The sequence below is a fragment of the Ostrinia furnacalis genome, unplaced genomic scaffold, assembly GCF_004193835.3.
Source record: "Ostrinia furnacalis isolate ACB-3 unplaced genomic scaffold, ASM419383v2 OfSCF7161, whole genome shotgun sequence".
NCBI classification, from domain to species: Eukaryota; Metazoa; Arthropoda; class Insecta; order Lepidoptera; family Crambidae; genus Ostrinia; species Ostrinia furnacalis.
The window spans coordinates 1-24,444 of record NW_021137400.1 but is presented as its reverse complement, the minus strand read 5'-3'; the positions used below and the strand labels follow the sequence as shown (position 1 = coordinate 24,444).

Sequence of the window (24,444 nt, the reverse complement as noted above, 5' to 3'; positions counted from 1 at the left end):
TGTAAGTGAAAAGAGCAACAAAGAACTGAGCGAGCGAAATGTCACTATCAGCAACACTGTTTGATACAAAGAGATGCGTGATGCCGGCATGACGGCATGCCGTTGCCGTCACGTCAAACAGAACCACTCGGAGGCACTTTTTGGCACTCTGAGAAATAGTGCTTCAGAAACGTGGTGAGTACTGTGATTGTATAAAGAGCAATGCGCAGTGGCGTAGCTAGGTAACCAAGGGCCCTGAGGCAAAAAATGGGGCCCCACTGCTATCTAAACTGGTTAAATTTTATCAAGTTTGTCGGCGCCGGACACAGATGCTGCAATTATTATTGATGATTAATAGTACCAATCTTAATATTATGTTATCTGTATAAATCTGTAGAGCAGAAGGTTTGTGATTCCTAAACGTAACACCCGACTGATGCGCAGAAAAAGGTAACTGTCAATCAGTTGTGTCATGTCAAGTGTGAGCAAGCGGCTGCGAGGTTATCTTTGAAAGCGTATTGAGTTTGGTGGAACGTCAAATTGTAGGGAAAGTGATTGTCAACCATCCAACATATTATCTCCTTGCCCGCTAACCCACGCCAATGGAGATTCCACCCCTAGAGTTCCTTCCGATAGAGACCCAGTGCCTTTAAGTTTATTGACATTAGCTTACTTACTCCCTGAATTCCCTGATAAAGCATATTTTTTTTAAGGACTTAATTTGCTTGAGGGCGCCGGGGCACTACCCCGCCTAGCCCCTTGGTAGCTACGCCACTGGCACTGCGAAGCACAACACAAGTACTACAACCGTCCTTTTCAACGATCGAGAGAGAACCAACCATCTGTGGGGAGAACTGAGCAACAAATAACAATTGACAAAGTAAGTAAGTGACAACTAAACTAAACCACCCCCACCAAAAAGTGGTGACGCCATATAAACAGTTCACTCTTAGTCAATTGACATACTTTTAGTTGTAGAATTAAACGAAAATCAACTATAACATTAATTAATTGTAATATACTATTGATGGCAATAAATAAATAATTGTAATAATTTGATGACAGCTATTTTTAAAATTCATTTGGAAACTTGTGCATGATAATAACTTTTTATGTATTGCAGCAGTAGGTATTATAAATGTATATTTTTAATTAATTTAGTCGACTAGTATTTAGTTAACTTACACATCACTACTCTAGGTAGTGGGTGTCACATTGATCACATACTGACACATACACATACGGTGCTCGCCGTGAATGTTGTGTATGTGACTAAAGTTAGTTAAACCGACGCCAATAAAGAAAATTCAAATAGTTTTTCATAATGGCCAGTAAGAACAGCAAAAGATTGTTTAAATATGTGTCTGATGTTTCAGCACAGTGCTCCCGTAATTGTAAGTATTTTTCTTATTGTATTTTTTGTTGGTTAGGTAACATTTTAAACGAAAGTTTAATTTATCAGTTATCTGTAACTTTTTTGATTAAAGTTTTTATATCGAAATGCAGTAATGCACATAATATATTTTTTTAGTAGTGGTTATTTTTTATGGCCAGTTTGTAGCAATTATGTAGGCAATATTGTATGCCTACCTACTTACATTTATAAAATAACAATATATTCCAAATACTCACAGCTTCTTTTTCTACATTGCTTAATAGTTGACCTATATTATAAAACTCGTTTATTTTTGCTAATAGGCACTTTTACACATCCCAGAATTAACCACTGCTTCGAGACAATAAATATGAAGCAGCACAAGAAACTCAGTCACTATTGCCTCAGCCTCCTTTTCAAGGGTTTACAGTCTTTTAAATATACATAGTATAAGTGCCATACCTTTCACAATCATGATAAGTAATATACAAAATTTAAAACTCATTTTAGAAACAATATCTTTTAATTTACTTATTATATTTGTTATGATTATTTATTAAGACCACTGGTTTATGTAGTATTAAAGAAGTTTATTAATTTTAATACATCTTTTAGATGGCACTGCAAAGAGGGTGGTGGCGTCAAAACCCGTTGTTGAGATGGATGGTGATGAGATGACTCGCATCATTTGGGAAAAAATCAAGGAGAAACTCATCTTCCCCTATGTCAAGGTAAGCTAAAAATTGGTGCTTAAGTTATTTAAAGTTGAAAAAGTTTTAAAGATCTGCAATGTTCTTTGGTATGTTACGTAATGGGAAGTATGGACCGGTAGAAATTAATTGTCTAGTACCCAAATTAAGGAAAACATTACTCCTATCCACGTAGCATCATTAGACTACAGCTGAAATTTTTAATAAAAATAAAAATTAATATTACTTATGCAGTATTTATGTTATTATTATACTGTTGCTTGCACATGTTGATGACTGAATTGTAATTATATTTCTTTTTAAATATTTTTATTAAAATAAGTTACATTAAAGTTGCTAGTACTTTAAAATGAACAGCTAAATCTTTCATAGCCTGCATATTTATGCATCAACCAAATAACAAATGTAGTAAATATCTCACAACAATATAACACTACTACATTATAAGCCCATAGTTTTAATGATGATCACATTACACTATGATAACACCAACCTACTTTAGAAACGAGATACAGAGCAATGACCAGTAAATTGGACTGTGACTTTAATTATCTGCAACCCTATGACTGTACTAGCTGAAATGAAAATGAGTACATCCACACATGCCCACTTAGGTATGTATTGTATAATATAGTTTAATAATTTTATTGTATAGTATTTATTAATGTTGTCCACACTAAGATTATTTTAATATAAAAATCGTAAGTGCTTTAAAAATATTAATTAATATTGAACATGCAAGTCTGAGGTCAAGGACATTGATAATAAAATTTGACACCGCGATTTAATGTGCAGGCAGCGCCATTTTACGGCTTTTTGCACAATTAGTACAGTCGACAGCACATCAAGCTATACATTTTCGTTACAAAGTCGCCCCTATCGCAACTACGTAAGATACCACAGTGTTTACGTTGACGTGCTGTTGACCGTACATTTATAAAATTAATTCTTTTATTTTGTTGCTTTCTATTAATTTCGTCGCCTCGAGTTTGTGGGGCTCTACCAAAAGCAATGCTGGCATTAAATTTAGCTTCTTGATAAAAGCAAATAATAAAGATAACAATTAATAGCTGGTACTTTAAAAATGATCCTCTATGCAAATAATATGTATAGGTACCTACCTACTTACATGATCACGTTTATGATTATGAACCTAAATGTATCACTGTAGGTTATCACTGTGTAATGTCATCTCTTATCTATAATTTACTAGGCCAATGTTATACCAGTGGAAAATGTGCATACCTACCTACTTACAAAATACATGTGCACGTATTATTTTGAACTAGTCCCAGGATGATAACTTATTCACCCAGTCATCCAATGTATTTTTTAAATTGCATAGATAGAGGAGATATACCTACCTATTATAGGATTTCAGTTCTATCACTTGAACATGTTCATTAATTATTTAATTTTGCTAGAAATGTCGTATTCTCGTAATCTTCAGGTTCTCGAGACCCTTGAAAGAAACTTTAAAATACACTATATATTTTTAACTTAAAAAGATGTAGGCTTGGTTTATTTTGAAGTGAAGTTCGCGGAACTTGTTCTCAGAGTAGGCCCGCCCATACAAAGATATAAATAACTTCAACCAACCATGTAACTTAAGGCTTAACGGGGACAGGCTAGTGGCTTTTTTTAAAAACCATTCCAGTAATGTTACATTTGAAACAAAACCGGTCCCGCTGGTTCTTACTTCTTGCTTAAATAAGTTTTACTCAGGCACGACGCAGAGGTCTGGAGAGACGATTCGATCGTTTGTGTCACAACTCTTCAGAACGAACGAAAAGTTTCACTTATGCTGACTGCAACAACGAACCAAACCAACTGGCTGAAAGTTTAAATATTAAGATATTATAACGTGTTACTAGACCGACATAGCCCGCAGAATTGCTAAAATCAAGTGGCGGTGGGCGGGGCACATAACTTGATAATTCACAGAGCTGATGGCCGCTAGGGCAGAAGGAAGGAAGACGTAGTGTGTAGTGGACCGACGATCTGGTGAAGGTCGCAGGAGGTGCCAGAATGCGGGCGGCGCCGGACCGGTCGTTGTGGAAATGCTTGGGAGATGCCTTTGTCCAGCAGTGGACATCATTTGGCTGAAACGAACGCACGAACGTGTTACTAAGTTACCAAACTATCTATTTTTGAATACAGGTTTTATCATTATCTTATTTGGAGGATCTATTGATATTGTCGGCTCTGGTACGTTCTCCAAAAACAAGAAAGAACTTGTTAAAATAATGTAAACACCACGCCTACCATTGTAGGTATAAAATGTCCACACGTCCTGGCGCCCGATCTGTATTTTGTGATTCCGCGCACGTGATGAAGTTCAATGACTCGACGGTTGTTATTTTTCAACGATGGCGATGGGTGACCGTGAGACAGAGGATGTATTGACCCGCTATGGGTGTGGATATCTTAGCTTTATTTTTAAAAATAGTGAAGAATGTTGTAGCAAACTGTTCTGAGGACAACATGTTTCCAGGATAAATGAGACAAAAGAAAACCGGTTACGGTGAAGTTATAACTTACTTAACTGCATTGGTTAAGCTTCTCCTCTAAATTATAAATCTGTACAAAAATAGGAGATTCTTAAAACGTAAGAAAACTAAACTTGCGTGGACGATGCCAAAAGCAAGTTTCCAAACTTACATAACAGAAGGCACCTGAAAAAGTTTTATTGCAGTGATTAATAAGTCTTATCTCACTAGGTAAATAATAATAAAAATTCACAAGAAGTTAAGTCTTATCTGTCGTATGAAAGCATAAATTATTAATATTAACCGCACGATAAGGTTGGATGGCCGCAGCACGAACGGATGTGTTAGGTTCCCTCTGCGGTTTGGTGCCAATATTATCAAGTTTACACGAAATCAACGATTGATGAACTTAAAATATAAGATTCGATATCTTTTTAATTATATTTTACTTATTTGGCTTAAAGATAGTATCACAATACTCTGAAAACTTATGAAATACGGCAAACTGCAACAACAGTATCGAATACCGACTTTGTCAATGTTTGTAACTGACTGGCATTATTGCAACGTTAAATATTGTTTCTTCTTCATAGAATAAGTAGTAATCAATTATAATATCTTTATGACCGCTATAGCGCTACTAACGACAGTCCTTTGTCGGCAGTTCGGTTTACTCTATTAATCTGAAAATTTTATAATATCATTCATTATCTATTGCATCGAATATTATAGTAAACGTTATCAACGAATTTTCTGCAATTTAAACGAGATAAGTAATTGAAAACATTCCCCGATCGCACTGTCAAGCCCAAGCCAATTGAACCGCTTGTTAGGTTCAATTAAAACTTGTTCTATGAACTCAAAAACATCACGTGATATTCATGTAGTACGTGTAGGTACCAGAAGAACTCATTTCGTATTTAAATAAAAATCTAAAAAATACGAAATCCAAATCATGAAATGACACGAAATGATCGAATTTTTATGACAGAGAGGAGTGGTGTTTTGCACACAATTAAAACAACCGAACAATTTAACCGACAGAAGACGCGTGTAACTGGATGTGAACATGTCATGTGTCATGCCATGTATTACACTTCCTTCTTTAGTCGGCTACATTGTTATATTGATAGCAGTTTAGAAAATATATGATCCTTCAAACAGTTTACACGTTAGCAGTCAATGATATTTTTATATAATATCATTGTTAGCAGTCTAGTCCAGTGTACCTACAGTCTACACTATAATTTTGGTACACGCACGTCATGCGAAATAAGTATGTTTTCTTTGCTTTAAGGGCGGCGCTACTTGTAAATCCATTTACTCATTGATTAATATTTTTTATTACCCAGTTGGACTGTGAATACTACGACTTGGGGCTACCTCATCGAGACGCTACCAATGATCAGGTCACCATCGACGCAGCAAATGCTGTACTGAAGCACAATGTGGGCATCAAGTGCGCCACCATCACCCCCGACGAGCAGAGAGTTGAGGGTATGTTGGGTTATAACCTTCACGGTCGTCAGTCCATCGTGTCTGATGTGCACAGCTGGATAACGGCATCCCCTAAGGATTTCCACAACCGATTCTGCGCTGCCTGCCTGCCTGCCAGTAAAAGTGCCTTTTAAAAGCCTATTTGCAAAAATAAATGAATTTTATGAATTTTAATTTTTATGCATCCAGGCATCTCCCACAACATTCACGGTCGCTGGTTCACCGAGCGAGGTTGCCTTCTGGTTCGTGGTCGCCACACACTCGCCAGTTTTTTGTATTCCAATAGGATTATTGCAGACACAAAAACACAACATTGTTTCAAAATTAAAGTTGGTAACCAACTTTTCTGTTTGAAGCAGTACCTACTTAGTATAATTTTACATACATACTTAGGTTATCACTAAAAATTTATGTCACCTCCACGTATCTTCTTGATTTCGGCGCGATCGCGGACTCACACATTTTAATGTATGTCTTTAAAAAAAGTAAACTTTGTTTTACTTGCTTATATCCGCTTCTTTTTTGTCAAATTTTATGCGGACGGAGGCAAAACCTAGTACCTAACTACTTAATAATTTATTTTTGCCACTCTACGCCTTTTGAATAACGCGTTAGTACTTATTCATATTATTATTTTTATTTCATTCGACCTTGCATTAAAATGGCAGGTTACATAACAAGCAAATGAACGAGAACGTCAAGAACCGGTACGATATCTTGTTTGCAAATTCTTTGAGGTAACGTGGCGTTTACGTTAATGTTATCTACTGTTTAAAAAGTGTTTAAAATAATGCCCCATTAACATTCCAAACAGCAAAGCTTACGTTATCTACGAGTTGAATACACGAGAACATTGTTTTAAACAACTTATAAACCAATTTTGTTTTCCCTGCAGCCTGAGCTTCAAAAATAGACTTTAATAATAATTAATCTGTCAATAATAAATGAGCCTATAACTAGCCCATGTTATAGATATGAATACTTACACAATATTCATTCAAACTACTTACTCACATAAAAACTCGCATATCAAAAGTAACCGTAGAGCTGCAAAAGTTTACCAAACCTTGCAAATATTATTAGGAGGAGGGAGATCTAAAACAATCAAGAGAACGGCGTGATTTTAAAGCATAAAATGATTGATTATATTATAGAGTTCAAACTGAAAAAGATGTGGCTGAGTCCAAATGGAACAATCCGGAACATTCTCGGGGGCACCGTGTTCCGCGAGCCGATCCTGTGCAAGAGCATCCCGCGGCTGGTGCCGGGCTGGACGCAGCCCATCGTCATCGGCCGCCACGCGCACGGCGACCAGTACAAAGCGCAGGACTTCGTGGTTCCGCAACCAGGGAAGGTAAGGAGACAGATGTGGCTGAGTTCGAACGTAACCATCCAGAATATCCTTGGTGGCACCGTGTAGCGAGCCGATCCTGTGCAAGAGCATCCTGCGACTGGTGCCGAAATAGGAATGGTCGCAACCAGACTCTCATAGAGAGCTTATGGCTAAGAGTATCCGTTTCATCTAAAGGACTTCCAGTGTTGGATAAAGGTCTTCTCCAAGGATTTGCGCAACGAACAGTCCTGTCTTGTCCGCATCCAGAAAAAATCGACAAATCAGTTAGGGGAAATTAGAACAGAAAAATTTTAGCATATCAACTGCACTTAATATTTTAGCAGAACTTATTTCTTTGAATGCTGTATTTACATGTAAAGGCATATCTTTTAGATTCTAGCTTTCTAATAATGTAATGATGCATGTAAATTGATATTATGTCGTTGGTAAATCTTTAACAATAAATAAATACATAAAACTTCATGAAAAACGTTGACTTCCTTTACAGGTGGAATTAGTTTACACAACAAATGACGGAAAAGTCACCAAGACCCTGCTATACGACTTCAAAACCCCTGGCGTAGCGTTGGGAATGTACAACATCGACGAGTCCATCAGAAGCTTCGCCCATTCTAGTTTCCAGGTGAAAATTATATTTCATTCATTCATAATAATAACTGTCTGATGTCATGTATATTTTCTTGTGAAGTTGTGATACAGGAAAATTGTGTTCATTAATAATTCATATCGTGTCATTAACATTGTCGTTACATCGTGTTCCTAAAAAGCGAGTGCTATTGTTTTTGGCGCTGTTTCATCTTGTACTATCCGTTTGGAGTAATGGGTTATTGTTTCTTGATTCAGAGCGATAGTGAAGTGATAATATACCTCCTACCTGGCAGAAAGTTTAAAAATAATAAGCGGCACGTGATTAAAATCTAAATTGATACTTTATCTATTATATTGCGAAGAAAATAATATCACGAATAAGTTAAACCTCATTAATATCAAAGTAATAATATTTTATGTACAAGTTTACAGCATTTAATTACAACCTTGAATAAGTATGTGTTATTGTTCTTTTTACCATTCTTTCAATTTGTTCAGGTGGCGTTACAAAAGAAATGGCCTCTTTATTTATCTACAAAAAACACCATTCTGAAACGTTACGACGGCCGCTTCAAGGATATCTTCGAAGAAATTTATCAGAGGTATATTTTTAAACGTTTTTTTTAATGTTTTTTCTCATTGTTTTATTATTAACTGTAGACAGCACATTATACTATAGTTTTGTTGTAAAATATTGCAATAAGACGCCGCAGTATTTAGCTTCTTGGTGCTGTCTGCTGCATAATAGAAAATGAGTTGGCAAATCTGCTACAAAGGTATTGACATAATTTTACTTTTTCAGTGACTACAAGAAACAGTTTGAAGATGCAAAGATTTGGTACGAGCACCGTCTGATCGACGATATGGTGGCTCAAGCGATCAAAAGCTCAGGCGGCTTTGTGTGGGCTTGCAAGAACTACGACGGAGATGTGCAGTCAGACATCGTCGCTCAGGTATCTGACCTTAACCCCTGAACACACTAGGACCCCGTATTTTTTATGCATAACAAGGCAGATATTTGACCACAATCGCACCTGTAAGTGGGGCGCAGTCTAGGATGGTATATATCTTAATATCTGTCCTGTAAGTGCCTATTCACTATCGCCTTGACAAGGCCCGGATTATAGTCTTCAGGAAAGACAGCAGCAGGCAGCGAATGTGCATAAAGCACTGAAGGTGCCTTGACATAGATCTGGGTCAAGCCACTTCAAAGGTTAATACACCATTTTCTCCGATAAAAATTATCTGCCTGTAACCGAGTTAAAACCGCATATTCTCAATGACAATGACAATAAAGTATAACTGATAATAATAGCACTTGAACTGGTATTAAAAATCCCGCTTATACTTATCACTTGCGCTTAGGTCAAATATTGTATGTAACCTTTTTTTACTTTGTTCTTTGCATTTTATTTTTAGCTTAGGATTAAAGAATATTCTTTTATTTTAAAGACACAGTTCGTGTACGTTATTTCCTGTCGTCTGTTTTTCAAAATTATGCACTTAGCTAATTTAGATATTGTATGAATATGTCATTCACTTACATATTCCATAGGGTTGTCGCATGTAAGTATGTATTCGAACTCAGTAATCATCAATATTGCACACGATTCTTGAAAAAATATAAAATTCCCTCCAAAATCGCTAAGTGCAGGTAGCTTTACCTTATCACAATATCTCAAGCTTAACTCAATCTTCAGGGTTACGGTTCTCTGGGCATGATGACATCAGTGCTGATGTGTCCTGATGGCAAGACTGTTGAGTCTGAAGCCGCTCATGGTACCGTGACGCGGCACTACCGCATGCACCAGCAAGGCAAGCCCACCTCTACCAACCCGGTGGCGTCAATCTACGCGTGGACAAGAGGGCTCATCCATCGCGCCAAGCTAGACGGAACGCCCGAACTGGCGAGGTTCGCGCTTTCTCTTGAAGAGGTGAGGTTCAGAAACAGCAAACGTACTTGTCTACCAATTTTGTTGTACCGCCACCTTTTTCCGAGACAAAACATCTCGAATATAACGTTTTTTTTTTTTTTTTTTTTTTCGATGTACATACCCGTGTGGGGTATCAATGGAAAGGTCTTTTAAAATGATATAAAGTTTTCTAAAAAACATTTTTCTTAAAGTGAACGGTTTTTGAGATATCAGCTCTCAAAGTCGTAAAAAGTATGTCCCCCCCCCTCTATTTTTATAACTACGGGGTATAAAATTCTAAAAAAAATAGAGGTGATGCATGCTAATTAACTCTTTCAACGATTTTTGGTTTGATCAAAGTATCTCTTATAGTTTTTGAGATAGGTTGATTAAATTGACATAATAAGTTTATTATATTTGCTGCTACGGAACCCTTTGTGCGCGAGCCCGACTCGCACTTGGCCGGTTTTTATCTTTGACGTTCATTCATAAGTGCCCTGGTCAAAATTGAATAAATATTTTTGATTTTATCTCGAGCAAGTAAACATTCAAGTAAGTTATGGAGATTAATCAAACTTAATTCCCAAAGATTTTAGATATTTTCTAATCATCACTCAAGGTATTTATAGTAGCTATAACTAGGCATATTTAAACACTAATATAGCTAGTAATCTTCTAGTTTTAGTGATAAACACTTCATAAAACGTTTAGTTATTACGTTGATCTTGATCTGAACATTCATTTTACTTAAGAATGCGTTACTCCGGTCGTGCTTAGGACAAAGGATGAATATATTGATTTCATTCGTCCTTATTCGCTGTCAAAGAACTTAAAATGAGCAAGAATATGACACTGTTTTACGAAGGACCATAGGATTATATCTCACGTGTAAAAAAAGAGTTATGACACTGACTTTTGCATGAAGAGCGAACTAGTTACGTTCTGATGTTGTGAATTGCGATATTGTTAATTAAAACTCTAATAACTACAGAAGAATCCATCACCATCGAAACACACGTAAAAGTCCAGTCAAACAGAAAAGGCTAAACATAAAAATATTGTCACTTATCTTGCATAGACATAAGCTGACATAAACATTTATCAGCATAAAAATGAGCGACTACAGACTAGACATTGGGCAAATAATGTCAGTAGTGCACCCTTTTCAGATAATAAATGACAATACTCATAATTTACCACACAGCAGAATCCCATGGCAGCATGAGGTAGTGATAGTGTTAGAGCTACATTAAGCAGGGTCTCCAGGCGCATATTTTTCCCTACACAATCAACAAAAACATCTCAACACACAACGAAATTGCTTACAAAAATGTTGAATGTTTGACATCTTTGTTGATTGTGTAGGGCAAAACACGCGCTGGAGACCCGGCTTAACACTGTCAACTTATGGCGACAATACAAGGTGGGGCAAGCTAATGTAGTCAAGGCGTTACCTTCGTTAGCAATGAGCCCTCCTTGCCCTTAGCCGCCGCCGCGCGATTCGCCCGCAAGGAATGCACAATATTCGAGTTAGTGTCACGAAAATAAATATAATAAACACAAGGAAATCAAGTACAGAAATCAGGAAAGATAATAGATATGATACCGTCTCCGTGATATCAGACATTGTGCTTCTCTTGTTTCAGAGGAGATTTGTTAGCACGTCGTGATTGGTGACAACAATTGAATACAATTTGTAAAGCAAGGAAACAGTGTTGGCTTTCTTGTAGAGACTTCGAGTTCAATAAATAAATGCTGTAGATAGGTAAATAATGTAAATTATCGAAGCTATACTCGACATGAAGACTTTAGACACTTGATTTTTAATGGAGAATTTTATTATTTTCAACATAAGTTACGAAAAATAATAAAGTTTGAGATTAAAACTTGAAGTGAAAAACACTTTTTCGACAATTTTAGAGTTACGTTAAACTACAACAAAATAATAAGTAGAAAATCAGGCTCTACTAGAAAGCGAGTAGATTGTGTGTAAAACAGACACGTAACATAATAAAAACATTGTAATCACCTCCATTTCCTTCCTTAGCGAGAATATGGTCGGACATTGTGATCTTGGAGGACGATGAGGCGGTGCGCATACTGGAGTACAGCATACTGCACACCCAGATGGCCAGGCCGATCATTTGCTGCTTGTCGAAAGACGACTGTAGATAAAAGAGTTAAGGTTTAAAATAATTTTGACATAGATTTGACATTTGGTTATCCGCCATTTTGAAATCAAGTCGTGGCGGCGCGAAACGAAAGTTAGGGCTCTTTCAGATAATGTTTGATGCGTTTTCGTTTGATGTGTTTACTTTGGCACACCCGCGCGCCTTTGATGCTTCTCTAGAACTTTCTTGATACTTAGTACTGTTCAAGACGCATGATACATGCGTATAAACAAGATGATACACATGAGAGAAAGATAATCTGAAAGAGCCCTAACAATAAAGAGATTTAAGTATGGATAAGTATATTGAGGGGTCACATTCCGAAATAATTGTATGGAAAATCTACATAATATAGTAAAAACTACGCTTAGAGTAAATCAAAATAGTGGCCTGTCAGTATGCCAGGTAAAGGTAAAATAAGACCCTTTTAGACTAAAAAGTAGAATCTATCTAAAGTAGAAAAGTTCTCTCCGAAGTCTTTATGTTGGTCTTTATCATAATACTTATAAAATACATGACATATCAATTGTAGAAAAATAAAATGTATGCAAAATCTGAATAAATAAGACTGAATAAATTGGTTGAAGGTATCGTACAGTAAAGAAAAAACAATCTAAAGTCCGGTCGCCAAGCACGTAGAATTTCGTCCAAAGACCCCAAGCTACCCATCCTTATCGCTCGCGCGTAATTATATCTGTCGCGACTATGCGACGGGTGGCCGCAGTGAGTGTGCGAGCACGACAGCAATATAATTACGAGTGAGGCGACCGGACTTTATCTAAATTAATTTTGAATGAAATAATCTAACATTGCATACCTACTTTTGTACACACGGCCACACTGTTAAAACTATCCATTTCCGTTTTTGCTCTCGCTTTCATCAAATGGTGATTCTTTGCGAAAGAACGAGACGGCATTACCGGCAATGGGTAACACTGTTGCCGATAGTACAGATGGTTTGTAAATATAAAAGATGTGTATCAGTGTTCAGTGCATTATTTGGATGAAAAGTAAAATAAATGGTAAAAGATTTATTAAAACTATCAATTCTTAGACAAATGCATAATATAGGACTTGGTGAGATGAATGGAAGACTAAATTTTACAGACAAAAGTTGTTTCACACCACATACGTACCCAAAACTGCGGCATTTTTTCCTGGTTATGCATTTTCAAAAAATTACGTGTTATGTTTGTGTGTAATATATTTTACATATTAAACAAATAAGACAATACATTTCTTACATACATATAATAGATATTTCATTGATTTTGGCAACAGGAAATTACGTAAGCATTAAATATTTACCACTTTTGAATTTTATTCATGTTTCACTGATGAATGGATAATAAAATTACATTGTTATCTTAAATTGACGCCATTGAGGGGAACACTACTAGATTTACATTTAAAAAGCCCAGACGAGGCTGATACATACTATTCAAATGCCTTTAACATATAAAAGATACCAACTTTGTATTACTGTAACCTGTATGTATGTACCACAGAATAACGACTTATTTCTCCAAATGGTTTGAAATTTTACATTACACGATCGATTGAACAGACAATGTGACTTTCATAATATTCAGAAGAAGAAGCTCCTTTCGTCTCGTCCCGCTTTGGGGGAAAACGGCCCAAACATATTAAACATGTAATCTAAAATAGTTATGTCCTCTACAAATATCCTTCTCATAAGTCTAATGGTGCGTCCACACTGGGCGCACGAGCTCGCCGTTTGCCCAGTGTGGACAATAACAAAAACCAGTAATACAACCAACAACATACCTGATCTTTGCCGCTATTGACACCGTTGCACTCAGCCGGCGCGTTCGCGAGCGCAGACCAGGTGAGGTAGACCACGTACAGCGCCACCACGGCCGACTGCAGCAGCCCCGAGCGCGGCTGCTGCTCCTGCACCGCCGGCAGGATGGACACCGCGCTCGCGCCCACCACCAGTAGCAGGTTGATGGAGATGAAGAACTTGGACAGGCCGCAGCCGTCCGACTGTACAGTGACACAGTTATAATGATCACACAAATCAAATCAAATATATTTATTTGCATAAAACAGGGTTAACTGCCAGCCATTGGACACTTGGGAGTTATTGGACAGTTATTTATTGAATTAAAAATAGGATTTCTATTTCAACAATTAAGACATTCCGACTGATGGAGTTAAAAGGGCGTTAAGTTGTAAATTGCATTTGAAGGAATAAGTATTCATTCACTTTATGGACATTCAAAGAGCGTTTTGTCCAATGATTGGCAGCGCCCATTAACTGTCGGTTTACCCTAGGTCTTTTACATTTTCATGTTTCAAAGTGTCAGTGCCTGTGGGTCTAGACAAAGTGCAAATTATAATCGCAAACTAGTCGATAAGTGGTCGAAAAGCTCCTTTTTTTGTATGGAGTTTTGACGGATTCGATTTTCGATTCGATCAAAAAGTGCGTTTTGTCTAGGGGGGCTGGTCAGCCAGCCATAAGTCATAGCATGCAAATATTGAGAATAGCAGTTATCAATAAATTACATTAAATTAAATTACATTTCAATTAATTGTTTCTTTCAAAATAAATGTCAGCATTCAAAATAAATTACAATAAAACAGAATACAATGATTAATTCATTAATGCTTAATTAGGGTTTTCGCGATTGAAAAATCCGCCAGATGGCAATACGTAGACGCGAGGTCCAAATGCTGCATGATTGGTTATTTTTGGCATGACATTGACAGATATGTCAAAATCCACCAATCACGCAGCAGTCTGACCCTACATCCACGTCCCGCCATCTGGCGGATTTTTCAATCGCTAAAACCCTCATTGTAATAACTAGCCTAGCTGGTCTCTAGCTGATAAAACTTGGTCCGCGACGCTGACCGCTCCGGGCTACACCCTACGCGGCGCTCGGGCTTCGACCTCGCAAGGTTGGTTCCTAGTGCCCGTACTTTTTTTATACATTACTTTTAAGCCTTGATGGTTTTCGAAATTCGAACAATCGCTTGGCCTTCGGTCTCGCCTTTTTACACCAGGAAAACTCAGTGTGGGACGCCCAACTACAAGGTGGACCGACGACATCATAAAGGTAGCAGGAAGGCGCTGGACGCAGGCCGCTACCAATCGATCAACATGGAAATCATTGGAGGAGGCCTATGTTCAGCAGTGGACGTTCTATGGCTGAAATGATGATGATGATGGAAACGTAAAGATTAAGCCTTCGTGTCTATAAAGATTAAGGCAATTGGGATCGTATATTAGTGTTGAGACAGTACATAGTATTGGGACAGTGCATTAGTGTTGGGACAGTACATCATAGTATTGGGACAGTGCATTTGTGTTGAGACCGTACATTAGTGTTGGTGGTACCGTACATTAGTGTTGGGACAGTACCTTAGTGTAGAAGACGTAGAGAAGCACGATGCCAGTCAGCGCGAGCGCGAAGCACGTGAGCATGGCCAGCAGCAGCGCCGCGTACCAGCCGCGCGACTGCGACTCTTCATAGTTGGCTGGAGGGAGAACATAATAGCAGAGTAAATATAAATGAGTAGGTCATCTTCATAGAAACGCACCGAGCGCGGTTTGTATGTGAGCGCGCGCCGCATACGTATTGGCGCGCTCACATACAAACCGCGCTCGGGCGTTTACATTTACTCTGATAATAGCGTCCACTACATATCATCATCATCATGAAACCACTTAGTCTTCACTATAGGAGCATGATGCATGACTCTTGAATATCTATACATCAGTTCTACCTTTGGAGTGTAGGCCGAATCCTTTAATTTGCTTCTAAATGGAGGCCGAATCCTCAATTTCTCTCTAAATGAAGGACTCTGCCTACAATTCCCGGGGAGGGCTGATGATCGCATAGTCGCGATATCCACGGGAAATGTGGGAGCTGATCTTATTGTAGTCTGTCGGAACCACACGGTGTAAGCAGTGTACATGTCAACGTGAAATTGTGAACTCTGTCAGTTTATAATATAACAGTGGGTTAGGTTAGGTTAGATTGTAATTTAACTACGTCAGATTATAATCTGACGGAATTCACAATTTTACGGTGACATACATATTTGTTACTCTTGTAGAACTCGTTTAATAGTTGCATGTAATAACACATATTTAACGTTACTCACGATAAATGCATAAGAGCCTTGAATTTTAATACTTTTCATTCATTCTTTGCTGTAACAAAATTTTAACAATCCTCTCATAAATTATGTGTGCTAACGCTAAGACATACGGATAAATTAGTTCCGTCGCTGTCATTAGACTAATTATCTAATTAAGAAATTCCTGCTATATTGACACGTCGATGCTCAGCGAAATTACCAAATCTTTTATTCATTAAAACTTCAAAGTAAAATAAAAAAAATATACTTACAAACCCACTTCTCAGCCCAGGTGTGAGCGAAGTCAACGATCAGAATGAGCTGGATGATTATGTAACAGAAGCCACCGATCATGCCGAAAACCATCCACGTGGAAGCGAATTGACCCTCCGGTATGAAAAATGCTCCTATTATCCCGCCAATCACCACAAGGTATTTGATACCCCAGAACCTGGGTGACAATAGAAATAAAATTGTTATTACGATTTAATAATGATAATATAGCCCAACATAGTTCATATAGGAAAGGAACAGTCTACAGCTGGGCTAGGATGAGCGTCGTGATAAAATCTTATCAGTGATTTTAGAAAATAAACGTATGAACTTATCGCGTACAATCGATAAAATGGCGCGAGAAAAGCTTCTTGCGGCGCGCAAGAAACTGGCGGCTGGTATTTATTTTCTGCACAAATTATAGGACAAAACATTATGTTGCTGTAGAGTAGAACAAAAACAGGCTTACCCATTCTGTATTCCAGCTCGAGGATCTTTGGATGATCTCACACCAATCATTATGAGCGCCATGAGAACGAAGAAGAGACATGTTGCGAAACAGATTCTGCAAATAAATTAAGTGATTTTAATTCGAATGTTTGCGATTTATGTAATACTATACAAAATAAAGAATTATTTTAGTAATTTAATTTAAATAATAAATACCTGTATACAGCCAAATATCCAACAGCTTGGTCACAATCCACTTTTAAGCTTCCAGGTACTACGTAGTTAGACGCCGTCGATGAATTAGCACAAAATGGTACCTAAAATAAAAATAAATGAATGAAGCTGTTTCAGTTACTACTATGCACATCGTATGCAGCACTTGGTACTGCTGCATGCTTGTACATGTAAAGGAAGCATGAGGATTTAAAGCTTTGTTTTGATGTACAGCGATTGAAACATTGCGATGGGCATCGCTGTGCGACAGGGTGGCACTGCTTAGTTTACTTGCTCACTCATTGTATGTTTTATGTCACCTCTGTCTTATTTGCTTTTTTTTATTTATTTTACCTCTTTTGTCTTTTGTGATGTCCATGGCAATAAATGTTTCTTTCTTTCTTTACAGTTGTAGTGAGCCACAGACAGTTCCAGCTATCCATTTCCGATTTTATTACGCTCTCATCAAATAGCTATTCCTAGCAATAGAAAGACCGTAAATGGGTGGTTGGAACTGTTGTCACTGTACTTCTTTCTTTCTTTCTTTTCAGCCAAATGACGTCCACTGCTGGACAAAGGTCACTTTGTCACTGTACAATCTTGATAGATAGAAACCTGCCTAAAATCCTGATTAATTGCCACCCTAACATACTCACTTTCCGTAGCTCGTTCTGCAATCCCGGCGCGAGCGTGACACAGGCCGCTACCATCACTACCAGTAGCATGAGCGTGTACATCAACCTTGAAGACGTGGAGTTGGTGCACGAAGGGCACGCTGCACAGCACAGCGAGCAAGCTGTGCTTCCGCAGCAGCATGCCAGCTGGAATACAAACGGATGTTTGGGTGCCAGTCAATTTTCAACCGACTTCAAAAAAGGAGGAGGTTCTCAATTCGACCCGTATGTTTTTTTTTTCTATGTTTGTTACGCGATAACTCCGCCAATTATGAACCGATTTTAACAAATCTTTTTTCTGCGTATAGGTAATACCTCAAGGGTGGTCCCATTTAAATTTAATAATAGAAAAACCAACCCCCAAGGGTGGAAAATTGGGGATGAACTTTTTATACCCAATATTTTCAATTTTTAGTTTTTTTTTTGTGTTCACGCATTTGAAGTCGGTTTATTTTTTAAAAAGTTAATTATGCTGTTTATAGATGACGAAGATGCGCCCCACCAATATCTGGGGCGAGGGAAGCGCGGGGTGCGGGGAGTTTGATCCGAGCAACCCGAGCGACATTAATTGTAGTGTGCGTGTGCACTTATGGATAATTTAGCGTGTACCGATAGCCCTCAAACATTAGCGGAAGAATGGTGGGGCGCGTCTTCGTGGATGCAACAATCTATATCTATGTTACGGTCAAAGTGATAAATGTGAAAATTATGAATAATCGCCGGTTATTATGAATAATTACCGCATGATTTGGTAAATGTGATTAATATGAGGTCATTTATGTGTGTATAAAACTAAATAGGCGGCTTAGGGGGGCCCAAGGGCCCCCCCCCGCCGCACCTTAACCTATTTTTCACTTTAAATCAAAACATTATGTTATAGGCATCATGGAAAAGTTATATTATGCAAGAANCTGGCACACTGCCTAATCATATCTAATATTACCTTTCACCTAAAAAATATTTCATCCAGTTATCTCTAATAGCGACGAAGCAGGATTTTTTTTAACTTCAAATGCGATTTCCCAAAAATCACCATTTTCGACTTAACTCCCTTTTCACTGGGGGTACAGATATTTCGTTTGACAACAGAATTTAAGTAAAAAATCTAATAATAAACTTTTAGGTCAATTTTAAGTTCCGGATAATTATTATAGTCTATTTGACTTCAATGACATTATTTAGGAATAATGATGAGGTAAAAGTAAGTAGGGTCGATACGCCAGATCTCGTCCATTTAGTGAGTTGGTAGATTTGAGGAATAAAAATAATATAGGGTGGGTGCACCAGTCCCACACCAGGAACCAGTACGAGTAGTACACCATTTCTAATTTCACATCTAAATATTAACAATCTGTCCAATTTCCCGCCACTTTTGTTACGTTTGGAAGCACTGCCGTACTTCTACCAATCATTAGTCATAAATAAAAGCGACAAACACGACTGGTCAACCTTAGGCACATTGCGACTTTCCACATTGATTGTTAAATAAAAATAAAACTTACAGCTATTAAGAAAATTTGAATAAGCTACTTGATTCTATGATAGATAAGGAGTAGTGAATTCTTTTTTTTGCAATGATTGTTGTAATAATTGACTCGCAATATCAAAATTACTTTTAAAATGTCGCTTATTCGGTTTGTTACTGGTACACCCACCCTAAAATTTTTCGTAATCATTTTGAACGAAAAATTGTTGTCATTATGCTCCCTTTAGTCTTTATAAGTATAGTATTAAACTTGCTCTAAACCATTAGAAGTTTTAATATTATCTTTGTAATATTAATGAAATATAGAAAAAATGCATTCAAAATCACTAATAATTAATAACAGCATTTAAATAAAAAAATATAAATAAAATCTTACTAATTGGTATTCAAAATATTTAGGTATCACACTTAATAATTATAAACATACATATATTTTAGTTTATTACATTTTTTGAAATTTCAATAGCATGGCTCAATTTGCAATATTATGGTCTCCTCTCTAGGCACAGTTTGCTTTTTAACATTATTTACAACGTCTGTATTTAGAAAATAGTCGTGATAATGTGGACACAAATTGGCTATCACAAAGGGTAAGCTATATTTGGAGGGTGTATTAGCGTCCAGGAAAAGGCCTAAGTACTGAAAAAAATCTTTGTGTTCGATACTTCATGTAAATATCGTTTTAAATGATATAAAACATGCATTGTTTTGTATATTTTAATATCTTTGACCCAGTTAGACCAGACCGCGATCACTTCTGACGCAAAGTGGAAATTGCATTGTAGTAAATTCGCATCCACCTTATTTTAAGTGTCATTTAATAAAGTACAATCACCGATATCATTATCCGTATTGTATGGTTCATGGTTAAGGCTTAGAGACTGCTGTAAATCCCAAACTAGACCTAAATATATTAAAAACTTACCTTAAAACGCGCACCTGCTCACGTGGGATTTATTTTTGGCAAAAACGGTAGCATGCTATACGTTTTTTTTAATGTGGGTTTACCTGTCATACATTCAGGGAACCATAGCAATAGCTTTCGTTCTAGATTGATCCGTCATTTGGACGTGAACTGGACGATGGACGCGAAAGGGCGTGTCGACCTTACGCAAAAATATATCCAGTTAATTTTAATTATTTTAAGGTTAATGGTAAGCTTAAAATAATTAAAATTAATTGTGCTTGTTATGAAGCATGGCTTTTGTTCTTTTATTTGTCTTTTTTTAATTTTAAGCAAACGTACAATTATCTGATCAAAAGCGATCATAATCTGCGATTATATTTGATTTTTCTAATAAATTTGTTACTATTTCATTGCAAAAGTGATAAAAATATGTTCTATTTTTATGTTTTGTTTTTTTACTTAAACTTAATTCCAAATAATTAACTTAAATCCAATTTTTATACTTTAAATATTTGATTTTCTTTGGTGAATAACTTGACAAGTCGTCGGTACACAACTTGACAAGTCTTTTTTTTTTAATAGATTAAGAAGATAATTTAATCAAATTCTTACGCCAATCGAAAGATATGCATCAAATTAGCTTATTTCAATCATAAAAATATCAATTATCATTAATTCCGATTTACCAGAGAACTCTAAACTTTAAAATCGCTCCCCTGAAAAGTACGCGAAAATGACATGTCAAGTTATATTTTTATGATTGAAATAAGCTAATTTGATGCATATCTTTCGATTGGCGTAAGAATTTGATTAAATTATCTTAANATGTGATTAATTTATCACTTTTACCGCGACTGTCGGTAATTATTCATAATAACCGGTTATTATTAATAATTTTCAATTTATCACATTAACCGTAACATCTATACAAACGACCTATGTAGGGAGGCCAAATCCTCTATTTGCTCTGGTGAATTAGAGGGTTGTGCTCCTGCAGGAGACTAAAGATCTGATAGGAGGAGGATAAACGACTCAGAGAGGTGATCCTGAGATGGAGCTGCAGACTAATGTCCAAGTTATGACAATAAGTCCAAGTTAGTTACTAGGCTCCGGTGGACTTCGTAGGGTGTATTGGGTAGGCCCTAGGTATGTGTAGTCTTCATTATTGAGCTCTTGCAGAGTTCATGCATTAAATTAACAAAATAATTATGTACACATAACAAAATAATTTGTTGCTGTAGTGAATAAAGTAATATTTAATGTCTCTATTCGGTGGTTTTATTTAAAATATTCTTATCAATGAAAATAAATTATTTATACAGTCCATATGTCATAGTCAAAGGTCGAAATGCAGTCTCTTCGCGGAATGACTGGTCTATCCTAGGTTTGAGTAAGGCCTTCAGGCAAACCCCGAAGTGAATTCTTATTTCGGCCTTTGACTAATTCAAACCTAGAAGTGCCTAAACGGTTCAGTCAAACGTCGAAAATAAAATAATCTGTTTCGGGCTTTGCCTAGTCAATCCTAGAAACGACTGGCAGACTCGGTCAAAAGTAGACGGCAAATAGAAACCGGCCAAGTGCAAGCCGGATTCGCTCACGAAGGGTGCCATACGACTCTGTTGTTGTATGGGAGCCTCCCTTAAATAATTATTTTATTTTAATTTTATGATTTGATTTATTTATAAAATAGATATGCAACTTAATATTATGTGAATATTCCAGGGTTCACCTGTTTACGTTTTAATATCAAGTAGAAAACTACAACAAGTCACGTTTGCTGTTTGGGAGCCCCCCTTAAATATTTAAGTATTTTATTGAATTATTTATTTTTAAAGTAAATGATTCATGAGATACAAGCCTGGTGACAGAAAACATTTAGCGAAGTCATAATAATAGGGTCTAAACTCTTTATCCTTTAAGGTAACAGAACCCTAAAAATTAGTAATTAATCAAAATCGATCTAGAAACACTGACAAACAATCTTAGTATTGTATAAGTTTAGTTACTCGTACCTTCACCTAAAGAGCGTCAAAACCGACCGTCGTAACGCCTTTACAATAAGTTCGAGATCAGAATTAAGTATAGTTTAGTTTAAAGTCTTAATTGAGGTTTGACTAGTCAAACCCCGATTTCATGAAATTGAGTTTCGACCTTTGCCTTACCAAATTAGTTACTCCTAGGTTTGACTAACATTATTTAGTCAAAGGCCGAAATGTTTGGGCTTTGACTAAGACTTCTAGTCAGACCTGAGGATTGACTAGTCAAACCTAGGAGTGCCGGAACTTCGAGGTTTGACTATAACACATACATTAAGTCTTTAAGCATACCTACTTATCAATTTTCTCAAATAAAGGAAGTAGACTAGACATGACTGAATCTAAAATAAAAAACACACCATGCTAAATGACTATTAGACCAAGGTCATACTTTGTAGTCCTATTATCTGTTAAATATGCATTAACTATTTATCACTTTGACAAGGATATGTTAGCAATTTAGGCAAGTCAAAAAGTTTCCTAATTTTACTATTACAGTCTATGTTTGGCAACATGGTTTCTTGCCATTTTCAAAGTTTTGACAAAAAAAATTTAAACGAGATGTAGGACTTAATTTTCTTTACTTATCTGTAACTAGTGCTCTTTACCGATTATAATGCGGAAACACAAGTGTTGAATGAAGACTGATGATGCAATCACTAATTTAAGGAAAAAAGATGGGTTTTACTATGAATCATTCTCCATTAGCCAACTTTAACTATGAGTGGCTTGGGCATTAAGGAGTAGGATTAAGGAGTCCTTTTTACTAAAAAAATTAATCTAGCTGTAACTTGTCTTTTCATCAATTTATGCACGACTGTTAGTCTGTTATTCACAATTTACTTTTAATATTTTTAGGGCAGACATTTTTCTTGGATTGCGGGGCTCTGAACATGTGCCCAGAGTGCCTAGTAGAAAAAAGGGAAAAAAATCTATCTATGACATAAATGTAGTTATAGATAAAATTAGTCCCTAATTGGGTATTTATATTGTTGCTTTGAGAGAATATAAAGTCCTACAAACATAATAAAATGAACACTATACTAAAAGGCTTTTCAGATGATTGTTTGATGTGTTAGTACTGTAACTAGTAATAGCCGTTGTAAAGCAGAGATAACAAAAGTAAACCAAAAGCACTCAATACACAATGAGATGAGACGTTTTTGAAAATTACATTACAACAAAGGAAATATATTTAATTTTAGTACTTTCAAAATAATATGCTTCTGGAAGACATTTTAGGATATACATAAAGTGACCTTCTACAGGAATACATTATATAAATACAAGATTTTCATAGGTAGGTAGTACATGGTTGGTACATGATAGATGCCTCCAGCACTTTTTAGCTTCCTTTTGTGGAGCTTTTCGTAATTGTTAGTATTTTATTAATTGAATTGTTTAATTTCCGTGGCAATGGCTGGTTCGTTGTGTAAGGTCGTAATGTTATCAGAATTGTATTATTCCTTGCAGTAGCATGGCTGAGCTATAATTGAATTAGAACGTTTTTTCTTATCAAATAGTACTAAAAGGATATCACTTGATTGTTGATCTAGATTTAGAAAACCACAAGAAAGTCTTTGTGTACTGATAGGTAGGTGCTGTTTTGTAAAAGTAAACCAGAAAAACCATTATGTGGGTACGTACCTGAGCTGCTGAACAAAGACCCAATGCTGCACCCATCGTTGACCACGACTAATTGTACACTGACTGAATCTTTACAACACTTGCGATTTCAAGAGAAAATAAGAAAAATCAATAAGATTCGCAAATAAATTCACGAAACTTGATTACTCACTCACACATTCCCAAATCCAAACAATACCTGTCACTGTCACTAAGCGTGATTGTCAGTTTTGACATAAGTAGCAAAGATAATATAATTATTTATTATAAATCCAACACTGAACTGTTCCAGTTCACAGTTTTGTGAAATTGACAGGAGGGCGCTTCTATCGATACTCGGTTAATAGTTCCAATGAGGATCATTTCGATTTTTAGCTGTGAATGCAGATTTATAGGGCTAAGAAATCCTTAATACACAGTCCAAAAATTTTTGTTCTACGACAAAAATTGACGAAGTTATGGCCAAATTACTAAAAAAGTTCACTGACCGCCCGGCGCGGGGACGATGACGTCATTATATCCGATCCGAACGCTGCCGGCGTACTGCGTGGATAGAAAATATTTTTTTCTAGCCAAACTAACAGTTTTAGAGA

At 36.6% G+C, this 24,444-nt stretch overlaps 2 protein-coding genes across 2 annotated transcripts; one reads left to right on the top strand and one right to left on the bottom strand.

The window, feature by feature from the left end:
• The first annotated feature begins 1,197 nt into the window (after positions 1 to 1,197).
• LOC114363520 (isocitrate dehydrogenase [NADP] cytoplasmic) lies at positions 1,198 to 10,999 on the top strand. The gene is made up of 9 exons (XM_028319258.1): positions 1,198 to 1,373; positions 1,970 to 2,085; positions 5,906 to 6,050; positions 7,205 to 7,404; positions 7,892 to 8,026; positions 8,491 to 8,594; positions 8,795 to 8,945; positions 9,693 to 9,970; positions 10,984 to 10,999. The coding sequence occupies exons 1-9, from the start codon at positions 1,304 to 1,306 to the stop codon at positions 10,997 to 10,999; spliced, it is 1,215 nt and encodes a 404-aa protein (XP_028175059.1). The 5' UTR covers positions 1,198 to 1,303.
• A 193-nt stretch (positions 11,000 to 11,192) lies between these two features.
• Serinc (serine incorporator TMS1) lies at positions 11,193 to 24,067 on the bottom strand. Its single transcript, XM_028319292.1, has 9 exons — positions 23,873 to 24,067; positions 17,779 to 17,943; positions 17,126 to 17,226; positions 16,929 to 17,024; positions 16,459 to 16,637; positions 15,465 to 15,580; positions 13,865 to 14,083; positions 11,935 to 12,070; positions 11,193 to 11,386 (listed from the first exon to the last, which is right to left on the bottom strand). Exons 1-9 carry the CDS (start codon positions 23,906 to 23,908, stop codon positions 11,208 to 11,210), a joined length of 1,227 nt encoding a protein of 408 aa, XP_028175093.1. The 5' UTR covers positions 23,909 to 24,067; the 3' UTR covers positions 11,193 to 11,207.
• Between the last annotated feature and the right edge of the window lie 377 nt (positions 24,068 to 24,444).

What these genes read in the sequence shown, in the direction of transcription:
- LOC114363520 (XM_028319258.1), top strand. Translation starts at nt 1,304, where the DNA reads ATGGCCAGTAAGAACAGCAAAAGATTGTTTAAATATGTGTCTGATGTT. An exon ending in AGCACAGTGCTCCCGTAATT is followed by an intron (nt 1,374 to 1,969) that starts GTAAGTATTTTT and finishes TACATCTTTTAG; the next exon opens with ATGGCACTGCAAAGAGGGTG. An exon ending in TGGTTCCGCAACCAGGGAAG is followed by an intron (nt 7,405 to 7,891) that starts GTAAGGAGACAG and finishes CTTCCTTTACAG; the next exon opens with GTGGAATTAGTTTACACAAC.
- Serinc (XM_028319292.1), bottom strand. Translation starts at nt 23,908, where the DNA reads ATGGGTGCAGCATTGGGTCTTTGTTCAGCAGCTCAG. An exon ending in GTCTTTGTTCAGCAGCTCAG is followed by an intron (nt 17,944 to 23,872) that starts GTACGTACCCAC and finishes TTTGTATTCCAG; the next exon opens with CTGGCATGCTGCTGCGGAAG. An exon ending in TCTACGTCTTCTACACTAAG is followed by an intron (nt 14,084 to 15,464) that starts GTACTGTCCCAA and finishes GTCACTGTACAG; the next exon opens with TCGGACGGCTGCGGCCTGTC.